At 48.8% G+C, this 21,002-nt stretch overlaps 1 protein-coding gene across 1 annotated transcript in view; it reads right to left on the reverse strand.

The window, feature by feature from the left end:
* Nucleotides 1-1,866: 1,866 nt before the first annotated feature.
* Nucleotides 1,867-21,002, reverse strand: part of THAP4 (THAP domain containing 4) — a gene marked incomplete at its 5' end in the record, with an annotated part of 36,279 nt that continues 17,143 nt past the window's right edge. The window contains 2 exons of the mRNA XM_014962946.1: nucleotides 1,867-2,195; nucleotides 16,210-16,313. Coding sequence (XP_014818432.1) covers nucleotides 2,076-2,195; nucleotides 16,210-16,313 — 224 coding nt within the window. The remainder of the gene's footprint in view (nucleotides 2,196-16,209; nucleotides 16,314-21,002) is intronic.

A 21,002-nucleotide genomic window follows, 5' to 3' on the forward strand; every position in this document is an offset into this window, starting at 1 on the left:
GAACCACTGCCATGAGTTCTGGTTTCCTTGAACAAGAGCAAACAGCTGAGACATTTTGCTGGGAGAACAGATGCCACCAATAAGGCAGCAAATAAAATCCATGTGCAAGACTTTGAAGTTCAGTTGTAATTAACTCTGCGCTGCCAAAAGAACTGAAGCCAGAACGGCACATTAATTACACATTAATGTGAATGTTCATCCGCTCTTGGCTGGCTAGCTCTCTGGAGACCAGGGCTTTTATTTCACTTCTGTGTATGCCAAACCCACGGTGGCCTGGTGGGAGCTGCGTGGAGCCAGCGCGCTGGGGTGGCTCCTGCTGCTCCTCCAAAAAGCCCGGCTAAAACCCAGCGAAGCCGAGAGCAAATCTGGGCAAATGATCATCCCTTTGCGACAGCAGGAGCAACGAGGCAAGAGCAGGAAGAGCTGTGGCCCCTCTCTGGGGGCCGTGCCCACCACACCTCCCGTGGCCCAGGTGGAATTCAGCCAGATGGGTGTTTGTGAACCAGGAACCAGAAAGCTTGCTCCTGCCAAAAGCAGCAAACCTCCTGCCTCCACCGGCATCCAGCCCTTGCTCCAGCTCTCTCCCAGCAGTGACCACCTGAACGTGTTCCATCTCAACATGAGGAAAAGCTCCTTTACCACGAGGGTGCCAGAGTCACAGCATCACAGAATGCTATGGGGTTGGAAGTAGCCTCTGGAGATCATCTAGTCCAACCCTCTGCCAGAGCAGGGCCACCCAGAGCAGGTCCCACAGGAACGTGTCCAGGCGGGTTTGAATGTCTCCAGAGAAGGAGACTCCACCACCTCCCTGGGCAGCCTCTGCCAGGGCTCTGCCACCCTCACAAGAAAGAAGTTCCTCCTCATGTTTAGATGGAACTTCTTCTGTTCAAGTTTGTGCCCGTTCCCTCTTGTCCTGTCACTGGGCACCACTGAAAAAACACCCCATCCTCCTGACACCCACCCTTTGAGTATTTACAGGCGTTGATCAGATCCCCCCTCGGTCTTCTCTTCTCCAGACTACAAAGACCCAAGTCCTTCAGCCTCTCCTCATCAGAGAGCTGCTCCAGGCCCCTCATCATCTCTGTAGCCTCTGCTGTCCCCTCTCCAGCAGTTCCCTGTCCTTCTTGAACTGGGGAGCCCAGAACTGGACCCAGTGCTCCAGATGGGGCCTCCCTAGGGCAGAGCAGAGGGACAGGATGACCTTTGTGGACCTGCTGAATATGCTCTTCTTGATGCCCCCCAGGATGCCCTTGGCCTTCTTGGCCACAAGGCACCATTGCTGGCTCATGGGCATCCTGTTGTCCACCAGGACTCCGAGGTCTTTCTCCTCAGAGCTGCTCTCCAGCAGGTCAGCCCCAACCTGTCCTGGTGCAGGGGGTTATTCCTCCCCAGGTGCAGCACCCTACACTTGCCTTTGTTGAATTTCATCAGGCTCCTCTCTGCCCAACCCTCCAGCCTGTCCTGGTCAATGGAGTCCTGGAACAGGCTGCCCAGAAAGGTGGTGGAGTCTCCATCTCTAGAGACATTCATGTCTGCCTGGACACGTTCCTGTGCAACCAAGGTCCTTTCACGTCAGCTGGATGGGGCTGGGGCCTGTGACAGTTCTCTCTGTCCTGCAGCAAGACACAGGCGCTCCCCCCGAGCGGTTAAGCTGAGTTGCACCAGGCAGGAGCTGGAGCTCTCACTGCAAATCCAGCCCCGATCCTGCTGCCTCCGTGGCATTACTCCAGTTGCAGAGAAGTGTCCAGGGGGTTGGATCACAACCAACACCTATTAAGGAACAGGCAAGAAAAAGCCCCTCTGTAACCACAGCCAGAGCAGAGGGACGCGCAGACCACTCCGCAATCACGCCCAAAGACACAGCCATAAAAATAAAAGCTTTTTATTTTTATTTTTTTTTTTAATATACCATTACAGAAACATCTGAGTAACATTCTCAAGAGGACGGGCAGCTCCGTGGCCCTGGGGGCGAGCGCAGGCAGCCAGCTCCGGCGCCTGCCGCCCCATCCTCCTGAGCTGCCGCTGCGCCAGGCCCCGCTCCTCGTCCTCGGCGGGGAGACCCGGCCCTCCCGGCGTCAGGGAGTCACCTTTTTGTAGGTAATGTGGAGGTGCTGAGTCATGGGCTGCGTAGTGGTTGCCATCGAGACAGTTTGTTCGAGTTTCCCATCGGAATTGAGCCTGAATTTTCTGGTGATCTAAAAAGGGGGGAAGGGAAGAAAGAAGAAAATCAAGCAAACAGCATCCACAGGCTAAATTCCTTACCTGCACTTTCTACTTTCCCTTTGCCATCCTTCTGCTTGCTGTCAACGGACACAGATGGAAGGATACGCTCACTACGGCTGTGAGAGTCAACGAGGAGAAGTTTTCTATCCTAAAACAGCCCCATCTGGAGCATCATGTCCAGTTCTGGGCTCCCCAGTTCAAGAAGGACAGGGAACTGCTGGAGAGGGGACAGCAGAGGCTACAGAGATGATGAGGGGCCTGGAGCAACTCTCTGATGAGGAGAGGCTGAGGGACTTGGGTCTTTTTAGTCTGGAGAAGAGAAGACTGAGGGGGGATCTGATCAACACCTATAAATACTTACAGGGTGGGTGTCTGGAGGACGGGGCCAGTGTTTTTTCAGTGGTCCCCAGGGACAGGACAAGAGGAAATGGGCACAAACTTGATTATAAGAAGTTCCATCTAAACATGAGGAGGAACTTCTTTCTTGTGAGGGTGGCAGAGCCCTGGCAGAGGCTGCCCAGGGAGGTGGTGGAGTCTCCTTCTCTGGAGACATTCAAACCCACCTGGACACGTTCCTGTGGGACCTGCTCTGGCAGGGGGTTGGACTGGGTGATCTCCAGAGGTCCCTTTCAACCCCATGGGATTCTGTGATTCTGTAAAGAAGGCAGCCCTTTACAAAATACCAGCTCCATGCCCCAAGACCATTATCCACAGAGGAAGGCAGGGTCCTGGCACTACTGACATCACCTCAGCACAGACAGGCCAACATCCCTCCACCAGAAGAGCAGCTCGCAGCTGGTGGCTCAGGGAGATGCTCTGTGCTGGATGACATCCCCAAGACAGCCTTCAACACCACTCGGGCTCTCTGGGGGTCACCACACTGTGCCAGAGTAAGCTGTTCCTCACGCTGCACGGGGAGATTGGAGCCTGCTGACCCAAGCTTGGCATGCACCTGCAGCCAGGAGGGAGTTCAGTGCCAGAGAACAGCGCTGCTGTCCATCGAGAGGGCTCGACATGCAACATCATCCCCATCCCTCCACTCACACAGGCTGTGAGGCTGTCTGTGCTGCTCCAAACCTCAAGAGAAGAAATTTGGGGTTGCCCTGTGGAGCTGGACCACTTGGGACCCGTGCAAGAAGATGCCTGAACCCAGGCTTCAGCAGCTTCCAAACCGGAGGAGGGAGCAGCTGAGTGCCCAGTGTTCAGCACAGGTTGTTGGTCTGCTCCTAGCTGTCGCCGAAATAAAGGAGGGAAGTGGGACCATCCTTTTTGAACCTCAGCTCCTGTCCCAGAATAACACTCTGGAGGGTGTCACTCCAGCCGCCTGGACTGGCAGGAGAAGGGCCACGTAACGGTGTGGATGCCACCAGGGCACGGCAGCTCCCCGCATGAGCGCTGGTGTGAGGAGGCAGCGTGGCACAGACCCACACAGCCAGCACTTTGCCTGACTTCACTGGCCCCACATCACCCCACAGAGCTGCCCGTACCGCTTTGGTGGCCGCTTGCTGCTTCCCGTGCCCAACACAACGCCAGGGGTAAAGAGGAACAAAGTCCTGAGCCAGCAGGATAACCTGCAGGCATGATTAATTTGCAGTCATTTAAACCAGCCCCTTTTAGAAATTCCTCAAATGCAGAGGCTTTTGCAAATGCATTTCTTTCCAGTGAAGGTCACTCAAGGGCACATCCATAAGCTATCCCCAGTCTGCGTGCTCCGAGACAGCGTCCTCTCCACTCACACGTGCGCTCCCACGCGCACAATGTGCCCTTAATGCCAAACCCAACACATCCTCCTTCCAGCTGAGGGCAAAGCCACCTGGGGCTGCTGACCACGTGCCCTGCTCTGACATTCCTGTGGGCAACAACAGGAACAGGGTCTACTGCAAACAATATTTTAATTAATATTTCCTGATCAGATGGGGCTCTCTCTGTAACACACAGCAGTGTTCCTCCAATACCCCACGCAAGAGAAGGGAATTAAAAGGAATACAAAAGACACTCGACTTTAACAAGAAATTATCTCACAACATCTGACCTTAGCTCAGGGCTTCTGAATGGCTCATTTTTTTTCTTACTGGACCACTGTAGGTCCTCCTGCCAAAAGGAGGAAATGAAATGAACAGGGAAAAAAACAGAAGAGGGGGATTTTTCTCTTAAAGGGGAGCTTGAGTCAGAGGCTGGATGATGGTACCATGTGAGGGCAAGCTCTGCATACACCCCAGATGCACAGGGAGACTGCGACTTCCCACACAGGAGAGGAAACGTGAAGCACTGGGAAAAGGCCATGGGAAACTGGTGAATTCAAGGTAAGCGACATCTACTGCTCTCCCCTCGTCCACAAATCCAGTCATTTTATCACAGAAGATAAGCAGGTCAGCCAGGCGCCATTTATGGCCTGTGCCCAACCACCTTCTGCTTCTCCTTCTGAAGAGGGTCGTCCATTTTATTTAAATGTTTGTAATTAAAAGCTCCACTGCCTTAGCAATATCCATAGTATTTAATGGCTTGCTTTCTTCTGCTATAGAAAGGAGGTAACACAGCTGCTCCTGGGAAAGGAGAAACCCAACAGCTTAACACACGCATCTGAAGGCAGGGGAGTTAGGGCTGCCTTTCTGGAGTCAGGACACTGTTTCTGTAGGCACATACAATTTTTGGTATGTTAGTGAATTTAGGGAGCACATTTATGACACTGGATGCACCTGCACAAACTTGCACTCTTGGTTATCCACAGGTTGATTTTATAGCACATGAAAACTAGATTGCAAAATTAAGCCAATAAGACAATACTGTATCTGCTACAAGCAAATTAGTGTATTCTCTCCCGAGAGCCACACCTCACTTGTCATCCTTCAAAAATTGCAGTCAGTCACTTGGTTGACATACAAAAACAAGACAGATGCAAGAACATGCCTCCTTGTGACAGCTTGTTGGATCTTGCTGTGTCTCTCAGCTGCTAGTCAGCCAAGAGAGCTCCACATGTGACAGCTAGGGTTCCAGCGGTGACCTCAGTATGCCACACTGAGTCCAGCAGTGCACTTTACTCACAGCTGGATGTACCCCATCCAGATGTGTCAACAACAAACCCCCGCTACGCAAAAGAAAAAAGGCAAAACCCAAGAAGCAAGTCAACCAAGAGTGGAGCTGGCAGCATGTGCCAGCCCTGCCAGGCAGCCGCAGATGGGAAGAGAGCCCAGAGCAACTTGTGAATGTCCTGAAAAGCAATCAAGCAAGATCTACATAGAGTGTGGTGGAGCTCCAGTCTAAAGCTGCCATTCCTAAAATATCCTGATGAGGCCCAATACCGGACATACCCTCATACTGTAATTAATCCAGAAGACCAGCATTAAGAAGTCACACCACCGGCATTCAGGGGTATTTAGAAAATACTTTCCTACTCTCTTTCTCAAGGACCTGCTACTGGCCATGGCTAGAGACAGGATTCTGGGTTGGCTGGTCTGATTCAGCGCATCAGTTCTTATCTTAACGATCCCTCTGGGTCTTCTAATGTATGAAATATCTTCTGAAGGTTGTTACAGAAAGGATAAGCTAGGATGCCATGCAATATTTCCAACAACTCCGGATGGCAATCTGTAATTAAAGCATGCTAATCAATCCATCCTCTCAACTAGGCACCTTCTGGGGCTAGCAATACTACATGAATTGCTCACAGCGTGTACACTCACCTGCTCTACGTGGGGCTTCTTGGCAAAGGAGATCCTGGCTATGGAGTGAGAAGCTATAGACAGCTCTTGTCCATTCACCTCCCCTTCCTCCACCTCCACCAGACCTAGTGGAAAGCAAGGTCATATATAATTAGGCTACAAAGGTTACTTAACTATGTCACAATTCTTAGGCTATGTACTACACCACCACTCTCCCTGAAGAATGGCTTTATTAGACCTAGCACATATCGACAACTGCAAATCCACGCAGCCTCAGGCACATAATGCTGCTTGGAAAAATCTAACCAGGCTTAACTCATACCATGTGGGATGAGAATTGCATTGCAACTGGCAGTTTTTCCTTCAGCACCTGCTTTGGAGTTTTAGATGCAAATTTAAATAATAACACTCTTTCACTTAGAATAATGTAGATGTCATTACTGTCATTCAGTCCCTGCAAGGTGTGGAACAAGCACCAAAGCACTGCATCCAGACAGGAGGGAGACCCTCCTAGCTTAGGAGATAAGAAAAAAGACTGCACTGAGATTACTCTCTGTCCTGGGTTGAGGGACACAGGACTAACTTTTCTTCCAATGCTGAGGAAAATTGCACTTTTACAAGACTCTCATGTCTCAATTAATGAAAATATTTACTTTATAGCCAGCCAGGCTCTGTGGGATTCAAGGTCTCAGTGGTTTTGAACCTCGCCAGGTGCAGGGATGAGGAGGAGCAAGGCCTGGGCACTTGACCCAAGCTGCCAACAGGATTATTTCATACCATGAACGTCACACTCAATAAAAATTGGAAAAGTTTGCTGCATAGTTCTCTCTCTCTCCCTGGCTGGTGGCAGGTGCAGAGAACTCCTTGCCCCGATGCCAGAGCCCTTCCCTCCCTCCCGAAGCCGCAGCGCTCGCAGGGTCCCACACTGGCTGTCCCTGCGGGGAGTGCACGGCGTCCTGGGATGGAATGGGCTGAGGATAATCCTTGTATATCTTATAGCAGTATCAGGATTAATACCGGTTCTTTAGTATTGTTAATTATTTAGTCTCATTCTATTAAATCTATTTCTATTTCAACCCTTGTGTTTCTTTGTGTTCACTGATTTCCCTTTCTGGGTGGGAAGGGGTCATCGGGGATAGAATAATTGTCTAAACGGCAAAAAATTTTTATGGGTTTTCTCAAACCATAACAAATTTGGTGCCCAACATGCTATCTTAACAAATTTTGCATCCATCATGATATCTTAACAAATCTGGCATCTAACATGATATTTTAATGAATTTGGTGTATAACATGATATTTTAACAAAGTCTGGCATGCAGCATGGTGTTTTAACAACCTTGGCACTTAATGTGATAGTTTACACTTAATTCAAACAGTGCTGGGAGAATCAGAGGCCTTAATTTGAGAGTTCTGAAGGGCTGAATTTGTAAAGAGATTTGATTGGATTTGTAAAGCAGTCACTATGGATCTGTGGGAGCTGTTTCCAAGGACTGTAAGCAGAGTTCTCTGCTATCTCTGTGCCGCCGTATGTGGGCAGCTGTGGGAATGGTGCAGGAGTTTGTTGCCATTTCTTATTTGCTTAGGGCAGCTTATCATTTCTAAACGTGGAGTTAAAAACATTGCCCTGTTATTTTGTGTGGTGGTATTTTGCTACGTTATTGGGTCTTTTGTAATCGTTCCGGTTTTTGTCTTACGTAATTGCATCTTGTGAATCATCATGGTCAGAATCACCTCGGGATGGGGAGAGCCCCTTCTTGGGCACATAATTACACCTTGGGTTATATTATGGGCCATTTAGCAAGGGGGGGATATCTCTTGAGGATTATCTCTTGGTTGGGATATCTCTCAGTTGGACCAGATGGTCTTAAAGGTTCTTTCCAACCTAGACAATTCTATGATTCTATTTGTATGTTCTGGTAGCGTCAACAGTAACAGTTTTTGAGAGTTTGAGATACCCTTAGCATGTTTTGGTCGTTGTGCTTATACTGTTAATTTTTGTGGGCTTGTTCTTTTTTATGGGCTGGATCTGCAGTAGAGGGAACCATCCGGCAGAGACCCCACCGGCCCCCCGACAGACAGACATCGTGCCCATGCAGACAACGCTGGTCCCTGCGACAACCACTGTGCCTCTGCAGACCTCACCAGCCCTCCTGACAGACCCTCATCTTGTCCAGACCCTGTTGGTTCTCATGACAAGACCTGTAGTTGCAACAAGTACTAAATGTACTTCAACCTCGGTGATGGATGATGCAGGTGATCTACAGACTCAATCAGGGCCAGTGTCAGTCAACCCCGAACATAAGAGGAAAGGTGCAGTAGCATCAGATGACAATGGTCAACCAGGGACATCAGTCAACACAGTAACAGAGGAAACTACTCCATCATTAACCCTAACTGAGCTGCGAGACACACGTAAGGATCACAGCTGTCAGGAAGGCGAGCAAAGGGTTACTTGGCTGCTCCGATGCTGGGACACTGGGGCTGATAGTTTGGACTTAGATGGTAGAGAAGCCAAGCAGCTAGCACCATTGGCTGGAGAATGGGGTATTGACAGAGCTCTTGGAAGACCACCACAATCCCTCTGGAGGTCACTCCTGGATTTCTGGAGGTGATCATGGATTGGCCACAAGGCACAGATTTTGGAGGGTCCCCAGAGGAGAGAGCGGTCCAGGCTGAGGAGGCACCACCATATAATCAGTTATTGGAAAATGAGAGGCAATACGTGCTGTTCACTGATGGATCTTGTCGTGTTGTAGGAAACCAGCGCAGGTGGAAAGCTAGTGTGTGGAGTCCCTCTTGACGAGTTGTGGAACCCACTGAGGGAGTGGTGAGGAGAGTCAGTTTGCAGAAGTGAAAGCCATCCCGTTGGCTTTAGATATTGCTGAGAGGGAAAAGTGGCCAGTGCTTTATCTTTATACCAACTCATGGATGGCAGCCCGTCTTTATGGGGGTGGCTAAAGCACTGGAGGAAGACCAACTGACAGCACAGAGGCAAACCCATCTGGGCTGCTGACTTGTGGTAAGATAGTGCTGTCCGATTAGAAAAGCTATCTGTGAAGGTTCAACCTGTAAATGCCCATATACCTAAGTGTCAGGCCAATGAGGAACAACAAAACAACCAGCAGGTGGATCAGGCTTCTAAGATTAAGGTGTCCCAGGTAGACTTGGACTGGCAATGTAAGAGTGAATTGTTTTTAGCTCGATGGGCCCATGACACTTCTGGTCATCAAGGAAGAGATGTAACATGGATGGACTCATGACCGAGGGGTGAATGTGACTATGGACACTATTTCACAGGTGATCCATCAATGTGAAACATGCTGAAATTAAGCAAGCCAACCGATCAAAGCCTTTGTGGTATGGAGAACGGTGGCTGAAGTATAAATATGGGGAGGTTTGGCAAATTGACTATATCTTTCCTCCATGAACCCACCAGTGAAAATGCTATGTGCTTACAATGGTGAAAGCAACCACTGGATGGCTGGAGACATTTGCTGTGTCTCATGCCACTGCCCGCAACACTATTTCAGGCCTTGAAAAACAAGTCTTGTGGTGACATGGTACTCCAGATAGAACTGAGTCAGACAATGGGACTCATTTCTGAAATAATCTTATAGATGCCTGGGCTAAAGAGCATGGTATGGAGTGGATAGATCACATCCCCTACCACGCACCAGCTGCCGGGAGAGTGGAACAATGCAATGGAGAGCTGAAGACCACACTGAAAGCAACGAGTGCTGGAGCATTTAAAAAGTGGGATGAACATTTGGCAAAACCCCCTGGTGAGTCAACCAGGGGAACTGTCAGCTGAGCTGCTCCTGCTCACTCCGAGCTTTTACCTGCTGCAGAAGGGGATAAGGTCCCTGTGGGGCATGTAAAGAATATGTTGGGGAAAACAGTCTGGGTTACCCCGGCCTCAGGTAAAGGCAAATCCACTGGTGGGGTTGCTTTTGCTGAAGGACCAGGGCATACTTGGTGAGCGATGCAGGAGAATGGAGAGGCTCGATGTGTACCTTTAGGAGATCTAATTTTGGGTGAGAATCCTTAAGTTAAATGGTATGGTGTTAATTGACACATAATACTAACAGCATTCAACAAGTGTTTTTCAGGATAAGGTAGTGGTAATGGAACCAGAGTCAGCTTCGTTGAATGGCGTTGAGCGACAGGGAACACACTGGCCGTGAGCGTAAGATGTTACATTGCTGCACCCAACTCCAACTGTCTGTGATCCTGTATTGAGGCCTGGCCCTCCTCTGACACCTGAGTGAATGCCACAGCACCCCCTTCTACCCTAGAAGACTAGTAGGACAGATGGAACTTGCGGTTTTGGACCATGGTCCAAAGGTCCAAGAAATTCAACGGACCTTTTAGTGGAATAGTTCATAGCTTTAGAGGATTATATGTGTGTGTGTAGATATGTATGTTAGAAGATAAACATAATAGTACACTGAAGTGTGACATACATAGGGTATGAAATAAGGAGTGGAATGTCCTGGACTAACGTTTCTTCCAATGCTGAGGAAAACTGCACTTTCAGAAGACTCTAGTGTCTGAATTCATAAAAACATTCACTTTATAGCCAGCTAGGCTACGTGAGATGCAAGGTCTCAGTGGTTTTGAACCTCGCCAGGTGCAGGGATGAGGAGGAGCAAGGCCTGGGCACTTGACCCAAGCTGCCAACAGGATTATTTCATACCATGAACGTCACATTCAATATAAATTAGAAAAGTTTGCTGCATAGTTCTCTCTCTCTCCCTTGCTGGTGGCAGGTGCAGAGAACTCCTTGCCCCGGTGCCAGAGCCAGAGCCCTTCCCTCCCTCCCGAAGCCGCAGCGCTCGCAGGGTCCCACACTGGCTGTCCCTGCGGGGAGTGCACGGCGTCCTGGGATGGAATGGGCTGAGGATAATCCTTGTATATCTTATAGCAGTATCAGGATTAATACCAGTTCTTTAGTATTATTGTTAATTATTTAGTCTCATTCTATTAAATCTATTTATATTTCAACCCTTGTGTTTCTTTGTGTTCACTGATTCCCCTTTCCGGGTGGGGAGGGGTCATCGGGTGAAAGGATAATTGTCTAAATGACAATAAACTGTTATGGGTTTTCTCAAACCGTAAAAGGTGTGTACCTGTATTCTGGGCACTGATGAAGGCCACCTTATTAGTGTCAGGTTTGAGGCGGATGAATCCACATTCTCGGTGCATGGGCTTCCTGGTGTCCGGATGGAAGGCGTTGAACCTGAGGGGAAATCAGAACACAAAAGCTGCTGTTTGTCGCCCTGAAAATACAGTGTTTGGTCTGGTCTCGTCCCAGAGGAAACAGTACTTTATTTAACCACATTGCCTGCAGCGTTATACAGAGAGTAAAACACTGACAACACTTCATGATTGGAGATGTAAACGTGTAAAAATACAGTTACTTTACAGGCACAGCTGGAGTTTGTTATTTAAGTTCAACCTTCATATTTTTCACTGCTCCTGGGCTTTTCTAAGACCTCTAGCTCAGAAACTCCCTCAGGAAGTCAGACATTTCACAGATGCTGAAGCCATACTCTGTCTCAAACACTTCCTTTTCTCAAATAAATACCTGGCATTACAATATCATCCGTATTTAGCTTTTAAACCTGGCAAGTTGAGTTTTTTTTAATATATTACTTGCTGCAGGCTGTAACAGAGCAGACTTATCTCTTGCCGAGCAGACCAGCTCCAGAGCAGGTAAGTCGACACTGAGGAAGAGAATTGTGGCAAAACGGGCTGGCAAGGGGCTCTTTTTGAGGACTTTTGGAAGCTGGGAAGCCGTCCAGGTCACAGGCTGCAGGGAGTGTGAGAGACTTTCACTGGTGACGGGTGGCAGCTCTGAGAACTGCTGCGTGTGTTGTGAACAGGGGAACGATCTGCTCAGCCTGGTGGCAGAGCCATGAGAGGAAGCTGAGAGGTTTTGGAGATCAGGGAGGCTGAACAACAAATCCACCGGTGGAGCCAGGCTCTGCCCTCCTTGACACAGACACGGGAACACCTATTGGAAGGTAACCAGGGTCAAGGGGCCTCTGCATCCTGCCCCTGTCAGGCAGAATGCAAAAGCCTAAAAAAAAAAGTGTAAATGGAGGCAAGTTTGTGGTCGGGGCAGCAAACGAGCTCCCTCCTTGCCCACCTCGCCCCCCGCCCCCGGTACCTCTGAACAGGAGAAAGGAGGTTCTGGTTGAGGAAGGCCAGTCACGTGAGGATGTGGATGATGGGCAATCTACACCAGAGACGCCTCCGCAGTCAGAAAGGCGAACCGCCTGTATCATGACCACATCCACAAGGAAGAAAAGAAGGGTTATAGTTGTTGGTGACTCCCTCCTGAGGGAAACGGAGGGCCCAATATGCCGGGTGGACCCTCCTCAGAGGGAAGTCTGCTGTCTTCCTGGAGCCCGGCTTAAGCACATCACCAGGAAACTCCCTGTCTTGGTACAGTCCTCAGACTATTACCCATTATTGATCTTCCATGTAGGTGGAGATGAAGCTGCGACTCATAGTCCAAAAGGAATGAAAAGAGACTTGAGGGCGCTGGGAGGGCTGGTGAGGGAATCTGGGGCACAGGTTATTTTTTCCTCACTCCTTCCAGTTGCAGGCAGTGACATTGGAAGGAACAGACAGATCCAGTCTATTAATACATGGCTCCGTGGCTGGTGTCACTGCCACAGTTTCGGGTTTTTTTGACAGTGGGATGGCCTACACAGCACCGGGCTCACTGGCATCAAATGGGAGACACCTTTCCCAAAGGGAGAAGAGAGTCTTTGCCCAAGAGATTGAGGGGCTGATCGACAGGGCTTTAAACTAGATGTGAAGGGGAAGGGGGACAATACCATCAGGCTCGTCTGTGACAAGCTGTGGGATAACACATCAGGGTTAGAGGGACGGGGTGCTAAGTAAGGGCCTTCAGCCTGTTGCCCTGAGTCACGCTGGGGACACCACATCACAGTCAAAGCTGAGGCAGGGGCTCCTGAGGCAGTGGGAGTCAAGAGGGAAATGCCATGAAACACCTCAAGGAGTGTTCCTCTAAGGCAGCAGCACAGCCAACTGGGCAATATGGGCAACAAACAGGAGGAGTTGGAAGCTACTGTGCTGCTGGAAAGCTGTGACATAGCGGCCACTACTGAAACCTGGTGGGACAAATCCTATGACTGGAGTGTGGCTACTGATGGCTACAAGCTGTTCAGAAGGGACAGGCAGGGAAGGAGGGGTGGAGGGGTTGCCCTCTATGTTAAGGAATGGATGGAGTGTGAAGCGATACCCCTAAAGAATAGCCAAGAGGAAGTGGAAGCTTATGGGTAGGAATTAAGAGACCGAGGCAACAAGGGGAACCTTGTGGTTGGTGTCTACTCCTGGCCGCCTGATCAAGGGGAACCTACTGACAAAGCCTTCTTACTCCAGCTCCAGGAGGCATCACACTCGAAGGCTCTCGTCCTGCTGGGGGATTTCAACCACCCCAACGTCTGCTGGAAAAGCAACACGGCAAGCTGCAGACAATCCAGGAGGTTCCTGGAGTAACTTATGATAACTTCCTAAGACGGGAAATAGACAGCCCTACCCGAGGGGATGTGGCACTGGACCTGGTAGTCACCAATGCAAGTGAACACATCAGGGATGTCAAGATTGGAGGCAACCTGGGCTGCAGAGATCACGCACTGGTGGAGTTCACAGTCCTAAGGGATACGTGTCATTCAAGGAGCATAGTCAGGACCCTGAATTTTAGGAAAGCAAACCTCCAGCTCTTCAAGGAGTTAGTCAATAGAATCCCCTGGGAAACGGTCTTCAAGGACAAGGGGGCAAAACAGAGCTGGCAGATCTTTAAGGATGCTTTTCATGGAGCACAAGAACTCTTGATCCCCAGGTGTAAGAATGCAAGCAAGAAAGGCAAGAGACCAGCATGGCTGAGTTAGGACCTGCTGGTCAAAGTAAAAGGCAAGAGGAACTGCACAGACAGTTCAGGCAGGATCAGGTATGCTGGGAAGAGCATACGGATGCTGCCTGGTTATGGAGCGACGAGGTCAGGAAGGCAAAGGTGTGGCTGGAGCTGAACCAGGGATGCTAAGAATAATAAGGGCTTCTACAGGTATGTCAGCCAGAAAAGGAAGATTACGGAAAGCGTACTCCGTGATGAGCAAGAATGGCAAACTGGTAACGACATATGAGGAGAGGGCTGATATTCTCAACAATTTTTTTGCCTCTGTCTCAACTGCCAACCCCTTTCCTCATACCTCCCGAGTTGAAGGACCAGGCAAAACCAGGGGTTCTCAGGATGAAGAACCACCCACTGTAGATCAGGTTCGAGATCATCTAAGGAACCTAAAGGTACATTAGTCCATGGGACCTGATGAATTGCATCCACAGGTCCTGGCAGGTGGAATTGCTACATGCTTTCCATTACATTTGAAAAGTCACAGCAGTCTGGTGAAGTCTGACTGAAAAAGGGGAAACATAACCCCCATTTTCAAAAAGGGAAAAAAGGAAGACCAGTGGAACTACAGGCCAGTCAGTCTCACGTCTGTGCCTGGGAAGATCATGGAGCAGATCCTCCTGGAACCTCTGCTAAGGCATGTGGAAAATAAGGAGGTGACTGGTGACAGCCAACATGGCTTCACCAAGGGCAAGTCATGCCTGACAAATCTGGTGGCCTTTTATGATGTTGCTATAGCACTGGCGGATAAGGAGAGGAACAGATGTCATCTACATGGACTTGCGCAAAGCGTTTGACACTGTCCCGCATGACATCCTGGTCTCTATATTGGAAAGACATGGATTTGACAGATGGACCACTCGGTGGATAAGGAACTGGATGGATGGCTGCACTCGAAGGGTTGCAGTCAACAGGTCAATGTCCAAGTGGAAGCCAGTGACGAGTGGTGTTCCTCAGGGGTCGGTACTGGGACCAGTGCTGTTCAACATCTTTGCTGGAGACACAGACAGTGGGATTGGGTGCACCCTCAGCAAGTGTGCCAATGACACCACACTGTGTGGTGTGGTTGACACGCTGGAGGCAAGGGATGCCATCCAGAGGGATGAAGGGTTGCAGTCAACAGGTCAATGTCCAAGTGGAAGCCAGTGACGAGTGGTGTTCCTCAGGGGTCGGTACTGGGACCAGTGCTGTTCAACATCTTTGCTGGAGACACAGACAGTGGGATTGGGTGCACCCTCAGCAAGTGTGCCAATGACACCACACTGTGTGGTGTGGTTGACACGCTGGAGGCAAGGGATGCCATCCAGAGGGATCTGGTCAGGCTTTAGAGGCGGGGCTGTGTGGACCTCATGAAGCTCAACCAAGCCAAGTGCAAGGTCCTGCACCTGGGACATGGCAATCCCAGGCACAAATCCAGGTTGGGCGGAGAATGGCTGGAGAGCGCACATGAAAACTAGATTGCAAAATTAAGCCAATAAGACAATACTGTATCTGCTACAAGCAAATTAGTGTATTCTCTCCCGAGAGCCACACCTCACTTGTCATCCTTCAAAAATTGCAGTCAGTCACTTGGTTGACATACAAAAACAAGACAGATGCAAGAACATGCCTCCTTGTGACAGCTTGTTGGATCTTGCTGTGTCTCTCAGCTGCTAGTCAGCCAAGAGAGCTCCACATGTGACAGCTAGGGTTCCAGCGGTGACCTCAGTATGCCACACTGAGTCCAGCAGTGCACTTTACTCACAGCTGGATGTACCCCATCCAGATGTGTCAACAACAAACCCCCGCTACGCAAAAGAAAAAAGGCAAAACCCAAGAAGCAAGTCAACCAAGAGTGGAGCTGGCAGCATGTGCCAGCCCTGCCAGGCAGCCGCAGATGGGAAGAGAGCCCAGAGCAACTTGTGAATGTCCTGAAAAGCAATCAAGCAAGATCTACATAGAGTGTGGTGGAGCTCCAGTCTAAAGCTGCCATTCCTAAAATATCCTGATGAGGCCCAATACCGGACATACCCTCATACTGTAATTAATCCAGAAGACCAGCATTAAGAAGTCACACCACCGGCATTCAGGGGTATTTAGAAAATACTTTCCTACTCTCTTTCTCAAGGACCTGCTACTGGCCATGGCTAGAGACAGGATTCTGGGTTGGCTGGTCTGATTCAGCGCATCAGTTCTTATCTTAACGATCCCTCTGGGTCTTCTAATGTATGAAATATCTTCTGAAGGTTGTTACAGAAAGGATAAGCTAGGATGCCATGCAATATTTCCAACAACTCCGGATGGCAATCTGTAATTAAAGCATGCTAATCAATCCATCCTCTCAACTAGGCACCTTCTGGGGCTAGCAATACTACATGAATTGCTCACAGCGTGTACACTCACCTGCTCTACGTGGGGCTTCTTGGCAAAGGAGATCCTGGCTATGGAGTGAGAAGCTATAGACAGCTCTTGTCCATTCACCTCCCCTTCCTCCACCTCCACCAGACCTAGTGGAAAGCAAGGTCATATATAATTAGGCTACAAAGGTTACTTAACTATGTCACAATTCTTAGGCTATGTACTACACCACCACTCTCCCTGAAGAATGGCTTTATTAGACCTAGCACATATCGACAACTGCAAATCCACGCAGCCTCAGGCACATAATGCTGCTTGGAAAAATCTAACCAGGCTTAACTCATACCATGTGGGATGAGAATTGCATTGCAACTGGCAGTTTTTCCTTCAGCACCTGCTTTGGAGTTTTAGATGCAAATTTAAATAATAACACTCTTTCACTTAGAATAATGTAGATGTCATTACTGTCATTCAGTCCCTGCAAGGTGTGGAACAAGCACCAAAGCACTGCATCCAGACAGGAGGGAGACCCTCCTAGCTTAGGAGATAAGAAAAAAGACTGCACTGAGATTACTCTCTGTCCTGGGTTGAGGGACACAGGACTAACTTTTCTTCCAATGCTGAGGAAAATTGCACTTTTACAAGACTCTCATGTCTCAATTAATGAAAATATTTACTTTATAGCCAGCCAGGCTCTGTGGGATTCAAGGTCTCAGTGGTTTTGAACCTCGCCAGGTGCAGGGATGAGGAGGAGCAAGGCCTGGGCACTTGACCCAAGCTGCCAACAGGATTATTTCATACCATGAACGTCACACTCAATAAAAATTGGAAAAGTTTGCTGCATAGTTCTCTCTCTCTCCCTGGCTGGTGGCAGGTGCAGAGAACTCCTTGCCCCGATGCCAGAGCCCTTCCCTCCCTCCCGAAGCCGCAGCGCTCGCAGGGTCCCACACTGGCTGTCCCTGCGGGGAGTGCACGGCGTCCTGGGATGGAATGGGCTGAGGATAATCCTTGTATATCTTATAGCAGTATCAGGATTAATACCGGTTCTTTAGTATTGTTAATTATTTAGTCTCATTCTATTAAATCTATTTCTATTTCAACCCTTGTGTTTCTTTGTGTTCACTGATTTCCCTTTCTGGGTGGGAAGGGGTCATCGGGGATAGAATAATTGTCTAAACGGCAAAAAATTTTTATGGGTTTTCTCAAACCATAACAAATTTGGTGCCCAACATGCTATCTTAACAAATTTTGCATCCATCATGATATCTTAACAAATCTGGCATCTAACATGATATTTTAATGAATTTGGTGTATAACATGATATTTTAACAAAGTCTGGCATGCAGCATGGTGTTTTAACAACCTTGGCACTTAATGTGATAGTTTACACTTAATTCAAACAGTGCTGGGAGAATCAGAGGCCTTAATTTGAGAGTTCTGAAGGGCTGAATTTGTAAAGAGATTTGATTGGATTTGTAAAGCAGTCACTATGGATCTGTGGGAGCTGTTTCCAAGGACTGTAAGCAGAGTTCTCTGCTATCTCTGTGCCGCCGTATGTGGGCAGCTGTGGGAATGGTGCAGGAGTTTGTTGCCATTTCTTATTTGCTTAGGGCAGCTTATCATTTCTAAACGTGGAGTTAAAAACATTGCCCTGTTATTTTGTGTGGTGGTATTTTGCTACGTTATTGGGTCTTTTGTAATCGTTCCGGTTTTTGTCTTACGTAATTGCATCTTGTGAATCATCATGGTCAGAATCACCTCGGGATGGGGAGAGCCCCTTCTTGGGCACATAATTACACCTTGGGTTATATTATGGGCCATTTAGCAAGGGGGGGATATCTCTTGAGGATTATCTCTTGGTTGGGATATCTCTCAGTTGGACCAGATGGTCTTAAAGGTTCTTTCCAACCTAGACAATTCTATGATTCTATTTGTATGTTCTGGTAGCGTCAACAGTAACAGTTTTTGAGAGTTTGAGATACCCTTAGCATGTTTTGGTCGTTGTGCTTATACTGTTAATTTTTGTGGGCTTGTTCTTTTTTATGGGCTGGATCTGCAGTAGAGGGAACCATCCGGCAGAGACCCCACCGGCCCCCCGACAGACAGACATCGTGCCCATGCAGACAACGCTGGTCCCTGCGACAACCACTGTGCCTCTGCAGACCTCACCAGCCCTCCTGACAGACCCTCATCTTGTCCAGACCCTGTTGGTTCTCATGACAAGACCTGTAGTTGCAACAAGTACTAAATGTACTTCAACCTCGGTGATGGATGATGCAGGTGATCTACAGACTCAATCAGGGCCAGTGTCAGTCAACCCCGAACATAAGAGGAAAGGTGCAGTAGCATCAGATGACAATGGTCAACCAGGGACATCAGTCAACACAGTAACAGAGGAAACTACTCCATCATTAACCCTAACTGAGCTGCGAGACACACGTAAGGATCACAGCTGTCAGGAAGGCGAGCAAAGGGTTACTTGGCTGCTCCGATGCTGGGACACTGGGGCTGATAGTTTGGACTTAGATGGTAGAGAAGCCAAGCAGCTAGCACCATTGGCTGGAGAATGGGGTATTGACAGAGCTCTTGGAAGACCACCACAATCCCTCTGGAGGTCACTCCTGGATTTCTGGAGGTGATCATGGATTGGCCACAAGGCACAGATTTTGGAGGGTCCCCAGAGGAGAGAGCGGTCCAGGCTGAGGAGGCACCACCATATAATCAGTTATTGGAAAATGAGAGGCAATACGTGCTGTTCACTGATGGATCTTGTCGTGTTGTAGGAAACCAGCGCAGGTGGAAAGCTAGTGTGTGGAGTCCCTCTTGACGAGTTGTGGAACCCACTGAGGGAGTGGTGAGGAGAGTCAGTTTGCAGAAGTGAAAGCCATCCCGTTGGCTTTAGATATTGCTGAGAGGGAAAAGTGGCCAGTGCTTTATCTTTATACCAACTCATGGATGGCAGCCCGTCTTTATGGGGGTGGCTAAAGCACTGGAGGAAGACCAACTGACAGCACAGAGGCAAACCCATCTGGGCTGCTGACTTGTGGTAAGATAGTGCTGTCCGATTAGAAAAGCTATCTGTGAAGGTTCAACCTGTAAATGCCCATATACCTAAGTGTCAGGCCAATGAGGAACAACAAAACAACCAGCAGGTGGATCAGGCTTCTAAGATTAAGGTGTCCCAGGTAGACTTGGACTGGCAATGTAAGAGTGAATTGTTTTTAGCTCGATGGGCCCATGACACTTCTGGTCATCAAGGAAGAGATGTAACATGGATGGACTCATGACCGAGGGGTGAATGTGACTATGGACACTATTTCACAGGTGATCCATCAATGTGAAACATGCTGAAATTAAGCAAGCCAACCGATCAAAGCCTTTGTGGTATGGAGAACGGTGGCTGAAGTATAAATATGGGGAGGTTTGGCAAATTGACTATATCTTTCCTCCATGAACCCACCAGTGAAAATGCTATGTGCTTACAATGGTGAAAGCAACCACTGGATGGCTGGAGACATTTGCTGTGTCTCATGCCACTGCCCGCAACACTATTTCAGGCCTTGAAAAACAAGTCTTGTGGTGACATGGTACTCCAGATAGAACTGAGTCAGACAATGGGACTCATTTCTGAAATAATCTTATAGATGCCTGGGCTAAAGAGCATGGTATGGAGTGGATAGATCACATCCCCTACCACGCACCAGCTGCCGGGAGAGTGGAACAATGCAATGGAGAGCTGAAGACCACACTGAAAGCAACGAGTGCTGGAGCATTTAAAAAGTGGGATGAACATTTGGCAAAACCCCCTGGTGAGTCAACCAGGGGAACTGTCAGCTGAGCTGCTCCTGCTCACTCCGAGCTTTTACCTGCTGCAGAAGGGGATAAGGTCCCTGTGGGGCATGTAAAGAATATGTTGGGGAAAACAGTCTGGGTTACCCCGGCCTCAGGTAAAGGCAAATCCACTGGTGGGGTTGCTTTTGCTGAAGGACCAGGGCATACTTGGTGAGCGATGCAGGAGAATGGAGAGGCTCGATGTGTACCTTTAGGAGATCTAATTTTGGGTGAGAATCCTTAAGTTAAATGGTATGGTGTTAATTGACACATAATACTAACAGCATTCAACAAGTGTTTTTCAGGATAAGGTAGTGGTAATGGAACCAGAGTCAGCTTCGTTGAATGGCGTTGAGCGACAGGGAACACACTGGCCGTGAGCGTAAGATGTTACATTGCTGCACCCAACTCCAACTGTCTGTGATCCTGTATTGAGGCCTGGCCCTCCTCTGACACCTGAGTGAATGCCACAGCACCCCCTTCTACCCTAGAAGACTAGTAGGACAGATGGAACTTGCGGTTTTGGACCATGGTCCAAAGGTCCAAGAAATTCAACGGACCTTTTAGTGGAATAGTTCATAGCTTTAGAGGATTATATGTGTGTGTGTAGATATGTATGTTAGAAGATAAACATAATAGTACACTGAAGTGTGACATACATAGGGTATGAAATAAGGAGTGGAATGTCCTGGACTAACGTTTCTTCCAATGCTGAGGAAAACTGCACTTTCAGAAGACTCTAGTGTCTGAATTCATAAAAACATTCACTTTATAGCCAGCTAGGCTACGTGAGATGCAAGGTCTCAGTGGTTTTGAACCTCGCCAGGTGCAGGGATGAGGAGGAGCAAGGCCTGGGCACTTGACCCAAGCTGCCAACAGGATTATTTCATACCATGAACGTCACACTCAATAAAAATTAGAAAAGTTTGCTGCATAGTTCTCTCTCTCTCCCTGGCTGGTGGCAGGTGCAGAGAACTCCTTGCCCCGATGCCAGAGCCCTTCCCTCC

The sequence above is a fragment of the Calidris pugnax genome, unplaced genomic scaffold, assembly GCF_001431845.1.
Source record: "Calidris pugnax isolate Ruff unplaced genomic scaffold, ASM143184v1 scaffold1156, whole genome shotgun sequence".
Classification (NCBI taxonomy): domain Eukaryota; kingdom Metazoa; phylum Chordata; class Aves; order Charadriiformes; family Scolopacidae; genus Calidris; species Calidris pugnax.